We start from the raw sequence: 16,941 nt of genomic DNA, 5'->3' as shown, positions 1-16,941 counted from the left end.
GTTGCTGTGCTGGTGTTTGTATATGCCCTCGACGAGGCCATTCAAGCCGTTGGGAAGGGTCTTGGACCCTTGGATAGACAACGCCAACACTGGCGGCTGTGATGTGTTCAGATTTAGCAAAACATTTCACCCCAGCACCGCCGTGATGTGTTCAGATTTGGCAAAACATTCCACCACCAGCGCCGCCGTGATGTGTTCAGATTTAGCAAAACATGTCACCCCCAGCGCCGCCGTGATCTGTTCAGAATTAGCAAAACATGTCACCAGCAGCGCTGCAGTCAAGGAGAAGTGGATGGAAAAGGTCAAGTCTGTCAAAATGTATTGGTGGACCCAACGTCATGACCTCCTTCACCGACTGCCAGGTAGGGCCAGCCGCGGCCGAGGGACATGTCATGCACTCTGCACATCCTCGCCCTTCTTCACTTGGCGCATACCGATCTTGACCATGGGACTCTGCATGAGCGTGTCCCAATCGTGGATCAAGTAAGACTGTTTCAGCGAGATGCTCATCTCTGTCTGGCCTCTCTCTAGGAGCTCATCCTCGTATGCCTGGACTGCGTCGGCCAGGGTTGCCGAGCCCTTGGACACGGACACAAGCGCACTAACGAAGTTGGATGCGTCTTGCAGGGCGTTGTTCAAGCCTTGGCCGCGATCTGCAGAATGCATGGTATCAACGATGAGATCTGGGGGGTGGGGGTCCAGGGTCTTGTAGACTGGGGTGACGCAGGAACGCGGAAACTTACGGGGTGTCATGGGATGGGCAGCATCTCCACATAGCGTCATTCTCCCTCGTCTGTTATCCCACTTCCGCGACTTCTCCCAATAGGTCAGCCGGTCCATAGGAATCGTGGTACCGTCTTTGACGGCGCGGCCAACCGAGCGCCACGGCTCGGCGTACTCGTCGCAGCGCGCCTTGAAGAACTTGAGACGCCCTTGGTTCGTGGTCAGATCTGCGGAAGGCGGTGTGGTCTTGTCGTTCCAGCTCTGCATGACTTGGAAGGTCCAGGTCTCTGGCTTCTCCGGGTCGGGGACGTCCATGACTGAGAGCGGGTCAGCGGGCCGTTGGGGCGGCATGCAAGGGGGGAGAAGGTACTCGACAGCCAGTACATGGTTCCATGATCGGGGTGTATGCTGTTGATGAAGATGGGGTTGTGCTCTCGGATGCGCAGAGAAAGCTCGGGATCGAAGGTGTAGGCGAAGTTGAAGAGGTTCACGGGCACGGTCGTCAACTGGGCGTCTTCCAAGCCAACGATGGACTCTCTGAGCAGCGACTTTGCGCCGTCGGTGCCGGCGACGACATGGCCGACTGCATGGCCGCCGTCCTCGAACTCGAGCCTGACGCGGCCGTTGTGGTGCGAGGCAGGGTCGTCGATTGGGTACGCGCGGACCACGTGCTTCCCATACTGGACGTCAAGACCGTGGCTGAAGAGGCTGCGCATCTTCTTCCGGCTCACACGCACTGCATGGTCGGCTGACATTTCCATGATGAGGTCACCCGTCTTGCCGTTGAATATGGGCAGACCGGTGACGGCGTCGGGCTTCAGAGACGGATCGGCGTAGGCTTCATGGAAGCGTGCGGCGAGATGGTCGGGCAGACACGAGGCAAGGTGAGAAGAGCCCCAGTGGAGGGTCATGCCCCATTCCCGAGGCCTGGTCTGATAAGTGGAGTCGGTCTCTGCTTCGAAGATGGTGAAGGCGACTCCATTCTGCGTGTCAAGGGTGTCAACGGTGTCAGGGCGATGATGCTGCTGTCTCTGGCTCGACCGACCTTTTTCAGACCCTGGGCAATCAACAGGCCGGTCGTGCCTGGGTGTGCGGTCAGCCCAGTGATGGCGTCACCGAGGGGGTGAGTGGTACGTACCGGCACCGACAATCAGCACGTGCAAGTCCTTTGTGGTGGTGGAGGTGGCCATGTCTGTCGGTGGAGCGGGGTGGAGTGGAGGGGTGGAGTGGAGGGGTGGAGTGGAGGGGTGGAGTGGAGGGGTGGAGTGGAGCGGGGTGGAGTGCAGCGGTCCAAGTGTTAGCGGGCAGCTTCCAGCGGTCCAAGTGTTAGCGTGCAGCTTCGAGCACCGTCGTGAATGTCGGGGTTGCCTGCTCTCCTTCCCATCCACTGCCTATTCGGGTGCGGACCGCCTCGCCCCGCCAGCCGTGCCCCGCCAGCCGCTCAACCAGCCGCTCAACCCCGGGCCGCCTCCCGCCCACGTCGAGCGCGTCGAGCGAGAAAACAAGACTCCAGACTAGACTGTAGACTCCACCCTCTAGACTCCACCCTCCACTTTCCACCCTCACCCTCACCCTCACCCTCACCCAACCTGGTTGCTGCGTAGTACCAGCGCTGTCGTGACCCGCATTGCGACCCAGAGCACGTGGCCATCTGCATTTCGCCAGAGCCTGCCAGTGGTGCAACAGCGGGCACGTCGGCGTGTGGCTGCACGAGCGCCACGAAACCCAACCGGCACGAGCGCCACGAAACCCAACCGGCAAGAGCGCCACGAAACCCAACCAGCACGAGCGCCACGAAACCCAACCGGCAAGAGCGCCACGAAACGCAACCCGCCATAGACGCAACCCGCCATGGAGACCAGCGCGGGCGAGAGCAGCCCGTCCCTGGCTGCGGGCGGCGCAGATGACCTCGACGTCTGGTCCAACTCGGATGCCGACTCGTCGTACGGGGACCTGGCCTCGGAAACGGCCTCGCTGACGTCCAGCATCATGGCCGGCCACTACGAGAACGGGCGGCGGTACCACGCCTACCAAGCCAGCGGCGAGTACATTCTGCCCGACGACGAGCAAGAGCAGGACAGACTGGACATCAAGTATGCCTCCATACAGCTCGTCTTCCGCGACAAGGTCACGTTCGCGCCTGTCCACCATCCTCAGCAAATCCTCGACATCGGCACCGGAACCGGCATATGGGCCATCGATGCTGCCGAGCACTTTCCCAGCGCTACCATAACCGCCACTGACTTGAGTCCCATCCAGCCTACGTGGTATGTCGACGGCACCCTTGCCTTGTGCACGACTTCCCGTGTGCGTAGCTACACACTAATCCTCGCAGGGTCCCGCCCAATGTCAAGTTTGAGATTGACGACGCCGAGGCAGACTGGACCTGGCCGCTCGCCCACTTCGACCTGGTGCACATGCGCACCATGACGGGCTGCATACGCGACTGGGACAAGCTCTTCGCCCAGGCCTACGACCACACCAAGCCCGGTGGCTACATCGAGCTCCAGGAAATGGACTACATGGCCGTCATTCAGCCCACGTCCCGCAACCCTGGCACCTCGTTACACACGTGGTGCGTAGAGCAAGGCAAGGCCGCGCTCAAGGTCGGCGTGAACCTGCGGACGAGCGTCGATTTCCTGAAGGCGTCGCTGCTAAAGGCAGGCTTCGTCGACGTCGTGGTCGACGAGTTCAAGCTGCCCATCGGTCCCTGGCCCAAGCAGAAGCGCGTCCGAGACGCAGGCCTGCTGCAGCTGAGCGCCATGCTCGAGGGCATCGAGGGCCTCAGCCTACGACTGCTCAAGTTCTACGACGGCTGGACGCTCCAAGAGCTGCACGTGCTGCTCGCCAAGGTGCGATCCGAACTGAAGGACCCCGGCTGCCATGCCTATTGGCCGCTGTAAGTCCTGCCCCCAACCCACTTCCCCCGGGAATCGCAGCTCACCACCGCAGCTTCGTCGTCGTCGGTCGGAAGCCCCTGTCGTAGCGAGAAGAATAAAGGACATGTCTGCGTTGAAGCGAAGCAACAATACCCAAGCATACCATCTATCTTCCTTGGCTCTTATAGCAACGTCTTTACCTCTTATAGCAACGTCTTTACCTCTTATAGCAACGTCTTTACCTCTTATAGCAACGTCTGCTACCTACTCTTTCTATTCTTACTTGATAGTAGTATGGTCTAATACACTATAGCTTCTTACTACTATAGCTACCTACTCTTTCTATTCTTACTTGATAGTAGTATGGTCCAATACACTATAGCTTCTTACCTACTACAACTAAATACAACCAAACATCTCTGCCCTCCTTTCTCTTAGAAGTGTTTCTATTTTCATGTTTCATTTTTCATTTTTCATTTTTTTCTTCTTCTTCTTCATAGTCAACCACCAAGAGCATAAACGGTCAGAAAAGAGCAAGGTGGAATTCGAGGTGGAAATGTAAACTTGCATAGAGAGCTCCATGTGGTACGTGTACAGGCTGAATCAACATGGCCGCCTACGCCGTCTTCTTCCACTGCGCCCACACGCCCAGCAGCGAGCTCGTGGTGCCCGCGAGCCCGACGATGCCATCGTCCAGGTGCAGCCAGCCGAGGGCGGTGAGGGGGATGGTCATGTCGCACAGATCGGTCAGCAGCTGCAGCTTGGCCGCATCGAGCTCCTTGCTGACCTTCTTCTGCTCGACGACCTTCTCCGGGTCCGGGCTGGCGGCGACGACGCTCTTGCGGCTCTGCAGTCCGTACAGCGCGTACAGGCCGTGCGCGACGGAGAAGGACAGGCCCGCGAACCAGGCCCGGTTCGCCTCGCGCAGCAGCCGGGCGCCGTGGGTGCTCTTGCGGATGCCCGTCGCGTCGAGGATGTTGGCGCTGTCGAGCGCCATGTACAGCGCGTACCCCAGCTGGCGGCCGACGGTGGTGAACCTGACGACCGGGTCGAGCGCGGTGCTGTCCGAGGCGACGGCGGCGGCGCGGAAGTGCTCGACGAACTTGCCGACGCGCATGAGCTTGCGCGCGGTGCCCAGCTGCTTCTTGCTCGCGTCCAGGGGCGCGATGCTGCTGAGCGGGCGGTTGGTGCGGTACAGGTACCAGGCGAGGAAGCGCGAAAAATACTGCAGCGTGCGGAGCACTTTGTCGCGGCCGACTGCGGGCTGTCAGTGTTGCCGGGGGAGGGCAGGGAAGGGAAGGGGGGAGAGGCCGAGCACGCACCGGTGGTCGCGACGAACCTGAGGTAGTGCGACACCGTGGGGTGGTAGATGAGGGCGTCTGCGACCATGATGGCGTCTGCGTTGAGCGGAGAGAGGGAGGCGGTGCGTTCGGCGTCGTGGGGGGTCTTGCTACGATAAGAGCACCTTCAGCCAAGCGATGTGAGATGCCAGTGTGCAAGAAAAGGAGTGCGTTGCGTGCTGGCTAGAGGGACGGCAATCAACGCAATCAACGCAATCAACGCTATCAACGGGTGACGAACCGGCGGCGGAGATGGAGTTCGGCCTGTGATGCGGCACCGCAGGCGGGAAGCTGGGGAAGCCTGTGACGACCAACCTCGGCAAAACAGCGCGAGTCACGAGCGTGGTGTGCACTGTGAGCCGGCGGTTTTTGGTCTTGTATTGATGGCACGTGAAGGTGTGTATTCTGTTGGTTTCCTTGCAGCGTGCAGTAGCTATGATATAGTATACATCTGCTAGATTACCTTGTAAAAGTAGTCAAGTTCTAATACAGTATACAACTGTTAGACTACCTTGTAAAATAAGGTAAGCTATAATATAGTATACATCTGTCAGACTACCTTTTAAAGAAGTTAATACATAATACAGTAAACATCTACCAGACTACCTCATTAAAGAAGTTAATCTATAATAAAGTATACATCTACCAGACTGCCTTGTAAAAGAAATAGAGCCAAGTGGTCATGGTGCAAGTCTACGAGACAAGGCAGACCAGACCTTGTAGAAGCAAAACGTGGTAAAAGCCTACTAAACATAAAGCAGACTAGACCTTGTAGAAGCAAAACGTGTGGTAAAAGTCGGCGGCGGCCAGCTCCTCCTCCGACGTCAGCAGCTGCCCCGTACGTCGGTCCCTCACGCCCATGCGCTCGCTCAGGGGCCCCAGCTCCGGATCGTCCCTTTGCTCCTCCCAGACCTCGCGGAAGGGCTTGCGGTACTGCAGCTCCAGGTTGTAGTCCTCGGCCAGCGCCCGAAACGCCTCCCACGGCACCACGTACTCGGGCGCCTCCACGGCCTCCTCGAGGAAGTAGAAGTACTTCCAGCCGTACGGCGGGCGGAAGGTGCCGTCTGGCGGTGTCTTGCCCGGGAACTTGACGCGATATATGCTGTTGCCGAATGCGAAGCCCTCCTCCTCGACCTCGCCATCCTCGTGCTCGTCTGCCTTTTTCGTGCCCTTGGTCTTGTCCTTGTCCTTGGCATTTCCCTTGCCCTTGTCCCTGTCCTCGTCCTCGTCCTTGTCCTTGACATCATCTGCCGTGTCTGCGTGCTCGGACTCGTCGGGCTTGGGGCTGTCGAGGCTCTTTTCCGGGTCCCAGTCGTCCTCGTCGTCCTCGTCGCTCGCAAAGGCTGGCCGGTCGTCTTGGTCGTCGGCGCCGTTGCTCTCTGCGGGCGCCGTCCCATTCGCCTTGTGGTGCTCCACGACCTTGGCGGAGAGTATGTCCGAGTTGGGGATGCAGCCAACGAAGCGGCCGCCCTTTTTCAGCGCGCCGGCGACGTTGCGCAGCATGCCTTTCGCCTTGGCCTCGCTCTCAAAGGCGTAGTGCATGCAGAACATCATCGTGACCATGTCCCAGCCGCCGCCGCCCCAGCGCTGGCTCATGGCGTTGCCGGGCCCCACCGAGGGATCGATGCCGACGTCCTTGATGATGGGGATGTCGCCCAGCCACTCGCCGAAGCAGTCCTTTGCGTAGAACTCTGCGTGAAACAGGCGGCGTGACTTCTTCTGCATCTGGGCGTAGCGGTCCTTGGCCTGCTTGATGGAGACGTCGGCGGGATCGCAGCCGACATACAGCTCGACCTTGCGCGAGGCCTGCCACTTTTGCAGGTCGCCGCCCTTGCCGCAGCCAATGTCGAGGATCTTGAGGTTGCGGTCGTCGCCGATGAACTTTTGGATGAGCGACGACTTGACCCAGTTGTTGTAGCTGCGCAGGCCCTTGATCTTGCTGTCCGTCTGCCGCCACTCGCGCCCACGCTCGGGCACCATGTTGTAGTGCTGCTTGACCACATCGTGCACCCCACGTGACGCCGCTTCCTGCTGTGCGGTGCGCGCCGCCTCCTGCTCGCGCTGCAGCTGGCGCTGACGGGCAGCCTCGCGGTCGGCCACGGACAGTCTGGACGCAGCGCCCGGCCGTTTGCGCTGTCGCGGCGGGGATCTCGAGCGCGACTGTGATCTGGAGGGAGAGCGGCCGCGCTTCCTGTCGGCCATGGTGTGGAAGAGGTGGTGGTGGTGGTGGTGGTGGTGGTGAATATGGGATGGTTGTTTGTGGTAAACGTCTGGAGTGGTTGTCTTGGTGAAGGTGGAGCTGGAGCTGGCCTGGCGGATTGGGTGTGCAGAGGCAAGTCAATGCCTGATTGCACGGGAGAGAGAGACAGGTGCAAGGGCGACGGTCGCGCCAAGAGGTGGAGCGGTAGCGCGGGAGCATGTGCGCGCTGGTAGCTAGCATCATCATCGTCCGCCGCCGCATCTCCAAGCTCATCGACTGCCAAACAATCACGACGCCGCCACGTTTGCCTCCAGCCACACCCCCACCGCCACTGCTGCCTCCATCACCACCACCACCACCAGATCTCTCCTCCTGTCCACCGCCACCACTTCTCCTTGTCTACCTCCACCTCACCTCCATCACTGCTTCTGCTGTCTACGCGCACCATGGGCGACCCGCAGTTCGCTCAGTACCCGGACCTGCAGCTGGCCCAGCATGTCTTCCAGCTCACCAATCCCTCGGCCAGCAAGCCGGCCAAGCAGGCGTCGCTCAAGACGGTCCAGGACGCCATCCAGGCCGGCAACATGGCTCCGCTCTACCGCTACCTCGCCCACCCCACCGACGGCGTCCTGAATGCCCCCGGCGAAGGCTCCGCCGACCAGCCCACGTCCCACCGCCGCCCCTCGGCCAGCATAACCAGCATGCTCGCCACACGGAATCCAGAGCTCGACGCCCCGCTGACCTGGGACGAGAAGCTGTACGACCGCCTCAAGGCCGACAACGACAGGGAGCTGGAGGCTATCCAGAAGGAGGAGGACGAGGCCGCCGAGAAGGCCGGCGACACCGAAGTCCAGGCCGCGCGGGGCAAGCGCGCCGAGCTGTACAACCGCATCGGCGACAAGGTACGTCGTGCCTGTTGGAGACGAGGTCATAGCAGCACACCCACTGACCGCCACAGGACAAAGCCATCGCCAGCTACGAGGCCATCTTCGACAAGACGGGCATCCTCGGCACCAAGATCGACCTCGTCCTCGCCATAATACGCGTCGCCCTTTTCTTCGGCGACAAGATGCTGGCCAAGAAGTCGATTGCGCGCGCCACCGCCCTCGTCGAGAGCGGCGGCGACTGGGACCGCAGGAACCGCCTCAAGGCCTACACGGGCCTGCACCTGCTCACCGTGCGCTCACACGCCCAGGCCGCGCCCCTGCTGCTCGACAGCCTGTCCACATTCACCAGCTACGAGCTGTGCAGCTACTCCAGCCTCGTCGTCTACGCCATCCTCGCCGGCTCCTCGTCGCTGAAGCGCGTCGACTTCAAGTCCAAGGTCGTCGATGCCCCCGAGATCAAGGCCATTGTCGGCAGCGGAGAGGAGAAGCTCTCGGCCATTACAGGGCACACCTCGGCCGGGCCCGGCGCTGGCGACGAGGACATGCCGGACGCATCGACACAGACGGCGACACCAGCACCGGCGGCCGTCAACCTGACAACGCTCGGCGGCCAGCAGGACAAGGAGGTGCCCATTGACTTCTCGCCGCTGTCCAAGCTCGTCAAGAGCCTGTACGAGGGCAACTACAAGAGCTTCTTCGCCGCCCTGGGCGAGGTCGAGGTCAGCTTCCTCAGCCAGGACCGGTACCTGTACGAGCACCGCGGCTGGTACGTGCGCGAGATGCGTCTGCGGGGCTACCAGCAGCTGCTGCAGTCTTATCGCGTGGTTGGGCTGCAGAGCATGGCCAACGACTTTGGCGTCACGATTGACTTTTTGGACAAGTACGTCATAAACACACACCCATTTTCTACACAATCATCTTCTGTACAACATCACGACACGACGCTAACTGCAATCAGGGACCTCGCCAAGTTCATCGCCGCCGACCGCATCCCGTGTACGATCGACCGCGTCAAGGGCATCATCGAGACGAACCGGCCCGACGACAAGAACAAGCAGTACGTGGACGTGGTCAAGCAGGGCGACCAGCTGATTACGAAGCTGCAAAAGTACGGCCAGGCCGTGAGGCTGAGAGGGAGCGAGCGCGGATAGGAGAGCTGCCGTCACGAACGACAGGTCCGATGAGGATAGGCTTTGTCGTCGGCGAAAGGCTGGACGAACGACCATTACGTGAAATAGAGCTACCACATGAAAATAGTCCGGGATGATGACTGATGAAGGGTAGGGGGAAGAGGTGGATGCGAAGCCACGTGAACAATGGACCCTGTTGGTGATGCAGGAAGAGTGAATGCGAAGCAACGTGGACAATAGACCCTATTGGTGATGCAGATAGACGTGAATGTGAAGCAACGTGAATAGACCCTATTCGTGATTGAAAGAACAACACCACAAGATGGCTAGCGGCGAATGGATCCGCTCGGAATGGCTTGGCCAAACGCCGTGCCCGTGGCTCCCGTATCTCCGCATTGCATCTACACTGCATTTTGGACGTGCAGGACAGGACAGGGCACGGTGCCACAAGGGCGGGTAGGTCATGCATCTCCTCTTCAGCTGTCGGCCTGCATCTACACTACTTGACCTCACCTCACCTCAATTACCTCCATCACCTCGAGCATCTCAATCACCTTAATCACCTCAATCACCTCAATCACCTCAATCACCTCACTCACCTCACTCACCTCACTTACCTCAATCACCTTAATCACCTCAATCACCTCAATCACCTCAATCACCTCACTCACCTTACTCACCTCACTTACCTCACTCACCTCACTTACCTCACTCACCTTACTCACCTCACTCACCTCACTCACCTCACTCACCTCACTCACCTCACTCACCTCACTCACCTCACTCACCTCACTTACCTCACTCACCTCACTTACCTCACTCACCTTACTCACCTCACTCACCTCACTCACCTCACTCACCTCACTCACCTCACTCACCTCACTCACCTCACTCACCTCACTCACCTCACTCACCTCACTCACCTCACTCACCTCACTCACCTCACTCACCTCACTCACCTCAATCACCTCAATCACCTTCGCACGTCTTCTTAACGCGCTACACCCCTGGAGACGACGTGGACGTGGAGGCGCAGAGCAGATACAAGAGCTGAGCAGAGCTAGCCCAGCGCAGACTAGTGCCTGGCCGTAGCTGTCGATTGTCCATGTCCATGTCCATGTCCATGTCCATGTCGATTGTCGCCGCGACTGATTTCCTCCCCCACCCCACTCACCCGCGGGCAAGGCCGCTAGGTACCACAGCAGGCTGCCATGGCCATGTCGCCGTCATCGGCTCTCCTTTGCCAGCGCGTGGGCGGCCGGCTGGCACGATGCGTGGCGTCGAGGGCGGCCGCTGGATGTGCACTGGGAGGTATCTATCCGTCGTTTCCTTGTTTTCTTCTCGCGCTGCGTCCATGACCCTCTCTCCCGTGGCCGCCTGGAGGCCGGTGGGGGCGGTGTGAGGGGTCTCCATGGCTGCATGGCTGCATGGAACCCCTCCATGGTAGTGGGGCAGCTGTCCAGCACAAATTGTAGTCGGAGCCACACTGCGCCTTTCTCGACGCACACTGTACTGTGTTGTAGGGCGCTCGTTTCTTCATACCCGGCGAGCTCACGCATCTTCCAGCGCCCCGCTTTGCATCCGCTAGGCCTGCCCCTCCCTCCGCCTCCTGTCGCCTTCCTTCACCGTCGCCACCGCACCTTCCCCCCCGCCGAGCCATGTCGTCCGGCATCACCGAGACCGAGACGGTCCTCACCCTCGACAACATCAACCCACACGTGCGCGCCGCCAAGTATGCGGTCCGCGGCGAGCTGGCCGTCAGGTCGGAGCAGTACCGCGCAAAGCTGGCCAGGGGCGAGGGCAAGGACCTGCCCTTCGACACCGTCATCGCCGCCAACATCGGCAACCCCCAGCAGCTGGACCAGAAGCCCATCACCTTCTTCCGCCAGGTCGCCTCGCTGCTGGAGAACCCGCTGCTGCTCGAGCACGAGCACGTGCTGACGGGCCCCCTGGGCTACCCCAACGACGTCATCCAGCGCGCCCGGAAGCTGCTGAGCGAGGTCAACAGCGTCGGCGCCTACTCGCAGTCCCAGGGCGCCCCCGGCATCCGCCGCTCCGTCGCCGAGTACATTGAGCGCCGCGACGGCTACCCCTCGTCCGTCGACAACGTCTACCTCAGCAACGGCGCCTCGTCCGGCGTCAACACGCTGCTGCACGTCATCTGCGCTTCCCCCGAGACGGGCGTCATGGTCCCCATCCCCCAGTACCCCCTGTACACGGCCACCCTGTCCGTCCTCGACGCCCGCTGCGTCCCCTACTACCTCGACGAGGCCGCCAACTGGGGCACCAGCATGGCCGCCATCCAGCAGAGCTACGACAAGGCCAAGAGCGAGGGCACCGACATCAAGGCCATCTGCATCATCAACCCGGGCAACCCCACCGGCGCTTCGCTCCCCGCCGAGGACATCCACTCCGTCCTCAAGTTCGCCGCCAAGAACAAGCTCGTCGTCATCGCAGACGAAGTCTACCAGACCAACGTCTTCATCGGCGAGTTCATCTCCTTCAAAAAGGCCCTGCGCGACCTGCAGAACGCCTCGCCTGGCGAGTACGACCACATCGAGCTGGCCTCGCTGCACTCGGTCAGCAAGGGCATGGTCGGCGAGTGCGGCCACCGCGGCGGCTACTTCGAGCTCGTCGGCTTCCACCCAGACGTCGCGGCCGAGATCTACAAGTTCATCTCCATCCAGCTGTGTCCGCCAGTGCTGGGCCAGTGCATCGTCGAGATGATGGTCAACCCGCCCAAGGAGGGCGAGCCAAGCTACGCGCTGTACAAGCAGGAGTACGACGGCATTTTCGCCGGCCTGAAGAAGCGCGCCTACGCCCTGTACGAGGCGTTTAAGAAGATGGAGGGTGTCCAAGTCGGCGAGCCGCAGGTGAGTCCTACTTTCCCTTTTCTTCCCCTCGCATCACTGCACTCAGACTGATTCTCCAGGGCTCAATGTACCTCTTCCCGACCATCACGCTCCCAGAGCGCGCCATCGCCCAGGCGAAGAAGGAAGGCTGCGCCCCCGACGAATTCTACTGCTTCCGCATGCTCGACGCCACGGGCGTCTGCACCGTCGCCGGCACCGGCTTCGGGCAGAAGGAGGGCACCTTCCACTTCCGCACCACCTTCCTCGCCCCGGGGACCGACTGGACCGAGAGGCTGGTCAAGTTCCACGAGGCGTTCATGAAGGAGTTCAAGTGAGTGTCTTTACGTCTTTGCGCCGTCGAGTGTGCGGTGTTTGGAAATGGGTTGAGGGTTGAAGGGCGATGCGCTCGTGGGGTGGGAGGGGTGGATTGGGGTTGCAGTCGTGGTTGTGCTTGCTGGATGGCAGAACGGCTGGTCTTGCACGTTTCGATCTAGCACCGCATCTGCATGATGTAGGGAGAGTAAATAAATTATCTACACATACCCATACACATATCTACACGTGTCTCCCTGGATGCAAAAACAACACTCACCCGCGTTTGTATGGATTTCGACAGCACCAGACAGATTCCCGACAGTCGTCGTCTCGGACTCGACGGTAGCCGGAGGGCTGTAGATGGGAACGTAGCAGGCAGGCCAGGGGGTTGGAGGAGTGTGGTACTCTGCGCCAAGCCTAAAGGTTGTAAGAGTGGTAGATGACACCGATGTTACAAGACAGACAAAGACAACCCAAACGGTCCTGCTAGATGAGATGAGAGGGTAAGAATACCCAGACCAAGCCCAGCCCAACCTACAGCAATTAAGCTAGTATGCGCCTATAGCTGTCTTTATCATCCTTTTCACTCTTGCTGTAACCCCCGATTACTTCCGCTACGACGAGGGAAGAACAGCCACGCTGATATCGAACGCCTTGCTTGGCTCCACTGTACCCCTTCTACGATTTCGGACTGTGCAGCTACTCTATCCACAACCGACCCTACACCGACTAATTAGCGCTGGCCCGGTGTCCCCACCGTCACGCCAACCGCGCGAAACCCACTGCCGTCAACAACAGCAGACAAGACGGTGTTCGTCACATGCCCGATGGAAGGAATTGGCATAGCGCTTGTACGAGACGCGACGTGCTGGATGGTTCCCCTGCGGGATACAGAAGCCTTGTGTGTACATAAAGGTAGACATACGGATTGAATCATGGAGCCGTGCGGGACGGTGTTGCTGAAGAGATGTGGCGGATGGGCCGCTTACGAGGTGGTACACAAGCGATGTGCGTAAACGCAGTTATGGAGACTGGGTCGTGCGCAGGCGGGATCGGGTGGGCATGTCGTCTTCGCGTTCAGGAAGGAACGGACTCTGGTCTCTGAGATGCGCGCAGAAGCCGGAGTCCATCGTGAGCAGTGATTTATTTTTCAGATGATGATTGTGGACGTTCAAAAGTTCTGGGTTGTGCGGGTTGGTCTTGTGTTGATGGGTAGATCTGACCACCGAGGTATTGACATTGTAGCAACTAGTATCTCTGCGCCTCATGTCTCTGACCGCCGTCTTTTGTTGAACGGATCTTCGCCTTTATCGATCTTTGTCGTCGTTCACTTGCCCACGCAATCTCTGTCAAGCTCTGCAAACCAGTCGTAATCGCTTTTTGTCAAACTCGTCGAATCCCGGCTCGTCGCCGGGTACAAAATGTGCTGCGACTCCTGGCTTGACCGCGGGGCGGAGCCGTTCAGTTCAGGTCGCGTTAATGCCTTTCCCACAGAGGACGCCACGCTGCTTTTGTTCTTGTGCTTTGCGCCAGCATGCGGCTCTTTGCTGGGCCTCTGGTCGAACTTCCGCACAATTGCACCCAAACGACTTGGCTGCTGCGTCTGAACACCTGGTGACTCAGGTAGAGACTTCCACGCGCCCTGCTCCGCGAGCCCGATGCCCGGCTGGCCGTCAAGGTTCGGCTTTGGGTACTCTTCGACGTGGACGAGGACCTCATTGACAACGAGGATTCTGTTGGCCGCGAAGGAGCTGATGATGGGCCAGAAAGTAGGAATCGACGCGCACAAGATGGCGATGTTGACTTCGAGGATGCTAAAGATGAACACAACAGGGGTGTGGTACGACATGTCGAGGACGGGAACAGTGCCGGCGCGGTCGATACAGAGAGATACCATGCGGCCTATCGACATAACAGCGACACTGGCAGAGGGTCAGAATATGACTTCGAGAAGGAGTAAGAAAACCTACACTCCACCCAAGGCGAAAAGAGCGATGAGCGCTGCCCTACTTTTGCCTGCGAGCCGTAAGATGCCGAGAAACGGCAGAGGCAGCAACAGGACGATGATATCGAGGAACATGTTGGTGGCAGCTTGAGCGACCCACATACGGAAGAATTGGTCGGGGTCCTTTGTTCCCCAGCCCACGCATTTGCCTGGCAACGTTGGATTCCAGTTCTTCGCAATTGGCTGGCAAGGGAAGAGTGCTAGAATGAAGAACGAGAACCCCCACATGGCAGAAATAATAATGACAGACCAGATACACTTCCGCGCAAGATGGTACCGAGACGAGGTGGTGGAGGTCGTTGTTTCGTCGAAAAGTCGCATATACTGGAACAAGATGGCTAGCTTGATGAAGGTGGTGCTAGCGCAGTAGGCAACATTGCTTGCCCATATATGCTGCAGAGCCAGTCAGCTCATATTCAATCGTTGCGCGCGGTGCTGTGACCTTGAAGTAAGCTTCCTTCTCGCTGCTGCTGAGGGTGTAGAAGTGCAACCCGAGCCCGTCATACGGCACTATCTCAGGATTAGAAACGAACAAGCTCAGGGTATATAATAAAGACATACTCAGGCAGACCATGCTTTCGCCGGCGATGCTAGCGAAGCCTGCAAGGAAGACAAATGCATCGTCCCAGCCGCAGAGGCGATCCCGAACACGACTCCAAAGCCGCAGGCTTGCTGCTACAATGGCAAGTACCTAGAGACGTGGGTAAGCAACGCATCATTGGCGTGAGAAAGACATACTGTGACTTACCAGAAACGTGATTGCCGTTCCGATGATCGTCTGAGGCTGATTTACCAGAGGCAGGTTCGCGTTTCGCGGATCATTTCTTGCGTCTGCTGGTGACGTAGTCATGCTCGTTGAGGAGAGGTTCCAGCACCGCTGTTCTACTCATCCGAAACGCGGAGGCGACGAGGACGAATGTGCTGTTGGAGGTGCGGTGTTCTTTGCGCCGCAACTGTTCTACATTACAGCCGTACCGAGTGGACGGAGTCTCGAAAGGACGAGAGAGTGTGGGGAGCTTAAGAACAGCAGATGAGCCAACGATCAAACGACGGCGAACCGAAGCTTGGTGTCTTAGCACGGAGTCGCTGTGCCTCACCATGTCCATGGGATGGAACTACCCTGCATGCACTGAACTGTCTAGGTCGTGCGCTGATCCAGGGCTCTCCTACCTGGGCTAGCCAGATCAGTGATAACGGGCAAGGAAATCCCGTGGCATTGGGTGTGGGATCGTGTTCGGACACCGATGTCCACTTTGCCTACGCCGTAAGCGCAATGCCTCCAAGTGGCCCTGACGGCCAGAAGCTCGCTCTTGGAAGCAGCGCGGCGGGGCTGCAGATATCAAGGCGAGCATCGGTGATGATGTGTGGCGGTTGATTGGCAACCCAATGTGGTTGGCAGATTGCGTCCTGGTGCAGGGCATTGGTGTTGGTTGTTGTTTGTTGGTGAGACAATAGCGACGAACAGCATGCACATTGCACAATGATTCCCCGTGGAGCATTGCCGTTCGCGAACCACGCGAACCATGTTTTGCCGCCTTACCCTTTCCGTTCTGTCACGCCCAGGCCTGCATGCATGTTGGCGTGTTGATCCTGGCCCACCGCCAGCCTAGCTCTGCCTATCTTAGGTTCCGTACCTGGAGGCTGGAGCAATGGAACACGTCTTGGACTGCTGCAAGAGCTTTCAGATCGTTTCAGACCTTGCAATAATGGAGCCTTCGAGCGTTGGACACTTCGCGTGCAGCCGGCCATGCAGATCCGATGCCGATGGCGATGAGCTGTTGGTTACCGTATTCCCGTAGTTCTGCTCGCACACGGACGGCGAGCCCTGTGCAAACCAAACATTGGCCTGGAGATCACCGATGGTGTCGTCGTTCGCTCGTCACAAAGAGCGGCGGGCGCAGCCCGTCGTTGTTGGCTTGTCGCACTCGTCCCCAGGGCAAGTGTCGCGAGCCTGAGTCATGCCGTTTGTGTCATGGCCCTTCTTCTGTCGGCCATAATATCAGAACCATGGCGCACTGCAGGGTGTTGATGGTGACGTTGTGCCTTCGCTGCAGGGTTGACGGCGAGTCCAAGGCAGACTTGCAGCCTCCAGCCTTCAAAGGTGAGAGTAGCGTCAGCGCGCACGCTGGCGGCAAGAGCAGGCACGATAATACTGTACCACAGCGTCGACAGACGAGCAAAGAATGAGGGTATTCGGCAACACTCCACGAACGCGGCCCGAACGCGCTTGGTATACCGCAAAAGGACCGTATCCACTTTACACGTAACGACAAGCTGCCTCTAGGGCCAAGCTCTTCCTACGTCAAGGCTCCACGTGGACAGGTGGTAGACACAAAGGATCACAACCCCCCTTACCACTACACTCCGTCCCAAGTTCTTGGGCAGAATACTTGCTTTGTCCTGCGAACATCTTCGATATTCGTCTTGTATCTCGCACGCTCTTTTGCTCAACATATCCAGCGTCCGCTGATGCTTTCCGCGAGAAAATTTGTCATAAGAGGAGACGACCATCGACATTCAATGCTTTTCAAAGCCAATCTCAACGGTCTTACGTGGTCCTTCTTCTGTGTTCAAGATCAGAGAGCGAGACGGTAGGACAAGCTTTGCCAG

At 58.9% G+C, this 16,941-nt stretch overlaps 7 protein-coding genes across 7 annotated transcripts, besides 13 other annotated features; 3 read left to right on the top strand and 4 right to left on the bottom strand.

Moving 5' to 3' along the window:
- Positions 1-390: 390 nt before the first annotated feature.
- Positions 391-1,913, bottom strand: EKO05_0010543 (uncharacterized protein; the record flags this gene model as incomplete). The annotated part of the gene is made up of 5 exons (XM_059637782.1): positions 391-653; positions 744-1,040; positions 1,094-1,706; positions 1,769-1,806; positions 1,862-1,913. 5 exons carry the CDS (start codon positions 1,911-1,913, stop codon positions 391-393), a joined length of 1,263 nt encoding a protein of 420 aa, XP_059493765.1.
- Positions 1,914-1,921: 8 nt separating this feature from the next.
- Positions 1,922-2,006: a tandem repeat.
- A 221-nt stretch (positions 2,007-2,227) lies between these two features.
- Positions 2,228-2,266: a tandem repeat.
- Positions 2,267-2,280: 14 nt separating this feature from the next.
- Positions 2,281-2,309: a tandem repeat.
- A 265-nt stretch (positions 2,310-2,574) lies between these two features.
- On the top strand, positions 2,575-3,709 carry EKO05_0010542 (uncharacterized protein; the record flags this gene model as incomplete). Its single annotated transcript, XM_038943647.1, has 3 exons — positions 2,575-2,990; positions 3,059-3,622; positions 3,676-3,709. 3 exons carry the CDS (start codon positions 2,575-2,577, stop codon positions 3,707-3,709), a joined length of 1,014 nt encoding a protein of 337 aa, XP_038793503.1.
- Positions 3,710-4,218: 509 nt separating this feature from the next.
- On the bottom strand, positions 4,219-4,991 carry EKO05_0010541 (Peroxisomal membrane protein PMP27; the record flags this gene model as incomplete). The annotated part of the gene is made up of 2 exons (XM_038943601.1): positions 4,219-4,859; positions 4,925-4,991. 2 exons carry the CDS (start codon positions 4,989-4,991, stop codon positions 4,219-4,221), a joined length of 708 nt encoding a protein of 235 aa, XP_038793502.1.
- A 145-nt stretch (positions 4,992-5,136) lies between these two features.
- Positions 5,137-5,173: a tandem repeat.
- A 531-nt stretch (positions 5,174-5,704) lies between these two features.
- EKO05_0010540 (mRNA (guanine-N(7))-methyltransferase) lies at positions 5,705-7,144 on the bottom strand (the record flags this gene model as incomplete). The annotated part of the gene is made up of 1 exon (XM_038947253.1): positions 5,705-7,144. The coding sequence occupies one exon, from the start codon at positions 7,142-7,144 to the stop codon at positions 5,705-5,707; it is 1,440 nt and encodes a 479-aa protein (XP_038793501.1).
- Positions 6,254-6,315: a tandem repeat.
- Positions 7,145-7,155: 11 nt separating the features above from the next.
- Positions 7,156-7,183: a tandem repeat.
- A 266-nt stretch (positions 7,184-7,449) lies between these two features.
- Positions 7,450-7,561: a tandem repeat.
- Positions 7,562-7,588: 27 nt separating this feature from the next.
- Positions 7,589-9,180, top strand: EKO05_0010539 (proteasome regulatory particle subunit; the record flags this gene model as incomplete). The annotated part of the gene is made up of 3 exons (XM_038943670.1): positions 7,589-8,044; positions 8,101-8,909; positions 8,988-9,180. 3 exons carry the CDS (start codon positions 7,589-7,591, stop codon positions 9,178-9,180), a joined length of 1,458 nt encoding a protein of 485 aa, XP_038793500.1.
- A 485-nt stretch (positions 9,181-9,665) lies between these two features.
- Positions 9,666-10,138: a tandem repeat.
- Positions 10,139-10,191: 53 nt separating this feature from the next.
- Positions 10,192-10,234: a tandem repeat.
- A 25-nt stretch (positions 10,235-10,259) lies between these two features.
- Positions 10,260-10,293: a tandem repeat.
- A 524-nt stretch (positions 10,294-10,817) lies between these two features.
- On the top strand, positions 10,818-12,346 carry EKO05_0010538 (Alanine transaminase; the record flags this gene model as incomplete). Its single annotated transcript, XM_038943497.1, has 2 exons — positions 10,818-12,032; positions 12,092-12,346. The coding sequence occupies 2 exons, from the start codon at positions 10,818-10,820 to the stop codon at positions 12,344-12,346; spliced, it is 1,470 nt and encodes a 489-aa protein (XP_038793498.1).
- Positions 12,199-12,232: a tandem repeat.
- An 87-nt stretch (positions 12,347-12,433) lies between the features above and the next one.
- Positions 12,434-12,472: a tandem repeat.
- Positions 12,473-13,653: 1,181 nt separating this feature from the next.
- On the bottom strand, positions 13,654-15,181 carry EKO05_0010537 (uncharacterized protein; the record flags this gene model as incomplete). The annotated part of the gene is made up of 5 exons (XM_038943557.1): positions 13,654-14,248; positions 14,297-14,724; positions 14,774-14,841; positions 14,893-15,022; positions 15,080-15,181. The coding sequence occupies 5 exons, from the start codon at positions 15,179-15,181 to the stop codon at positions 13,654-13,656; spliced, it is 1,323 nt and encodes a 440-aa protein (XP_038793497.1).
- Positions 15,182-16,075: 894 nt separating this feature from the next.
- Positions 16,076-16,104: a tandem repeat.
- Positions 16,105-16,941: the final 837 nt, after the last annotated feature.

Source organism: Ascochyta rabiei, chromosome 20 (genome assembly GCF_004011695.2).
Source record: "Ascochyta rabiei chromosome 20, complete sequence".
Taxonomy (NCBI): domain Eukaryota; kingdom Fungi; phylum Ascomycota; class Dothideomycetes; order Pleosporales; family Didymellaceae; genus Ascochyta; species Ascochyta rabiei.
Note: the sequence above shows the minus strand (reverse complement) of the source record. Positions and strands in the feature narration are given on the sequence as shown.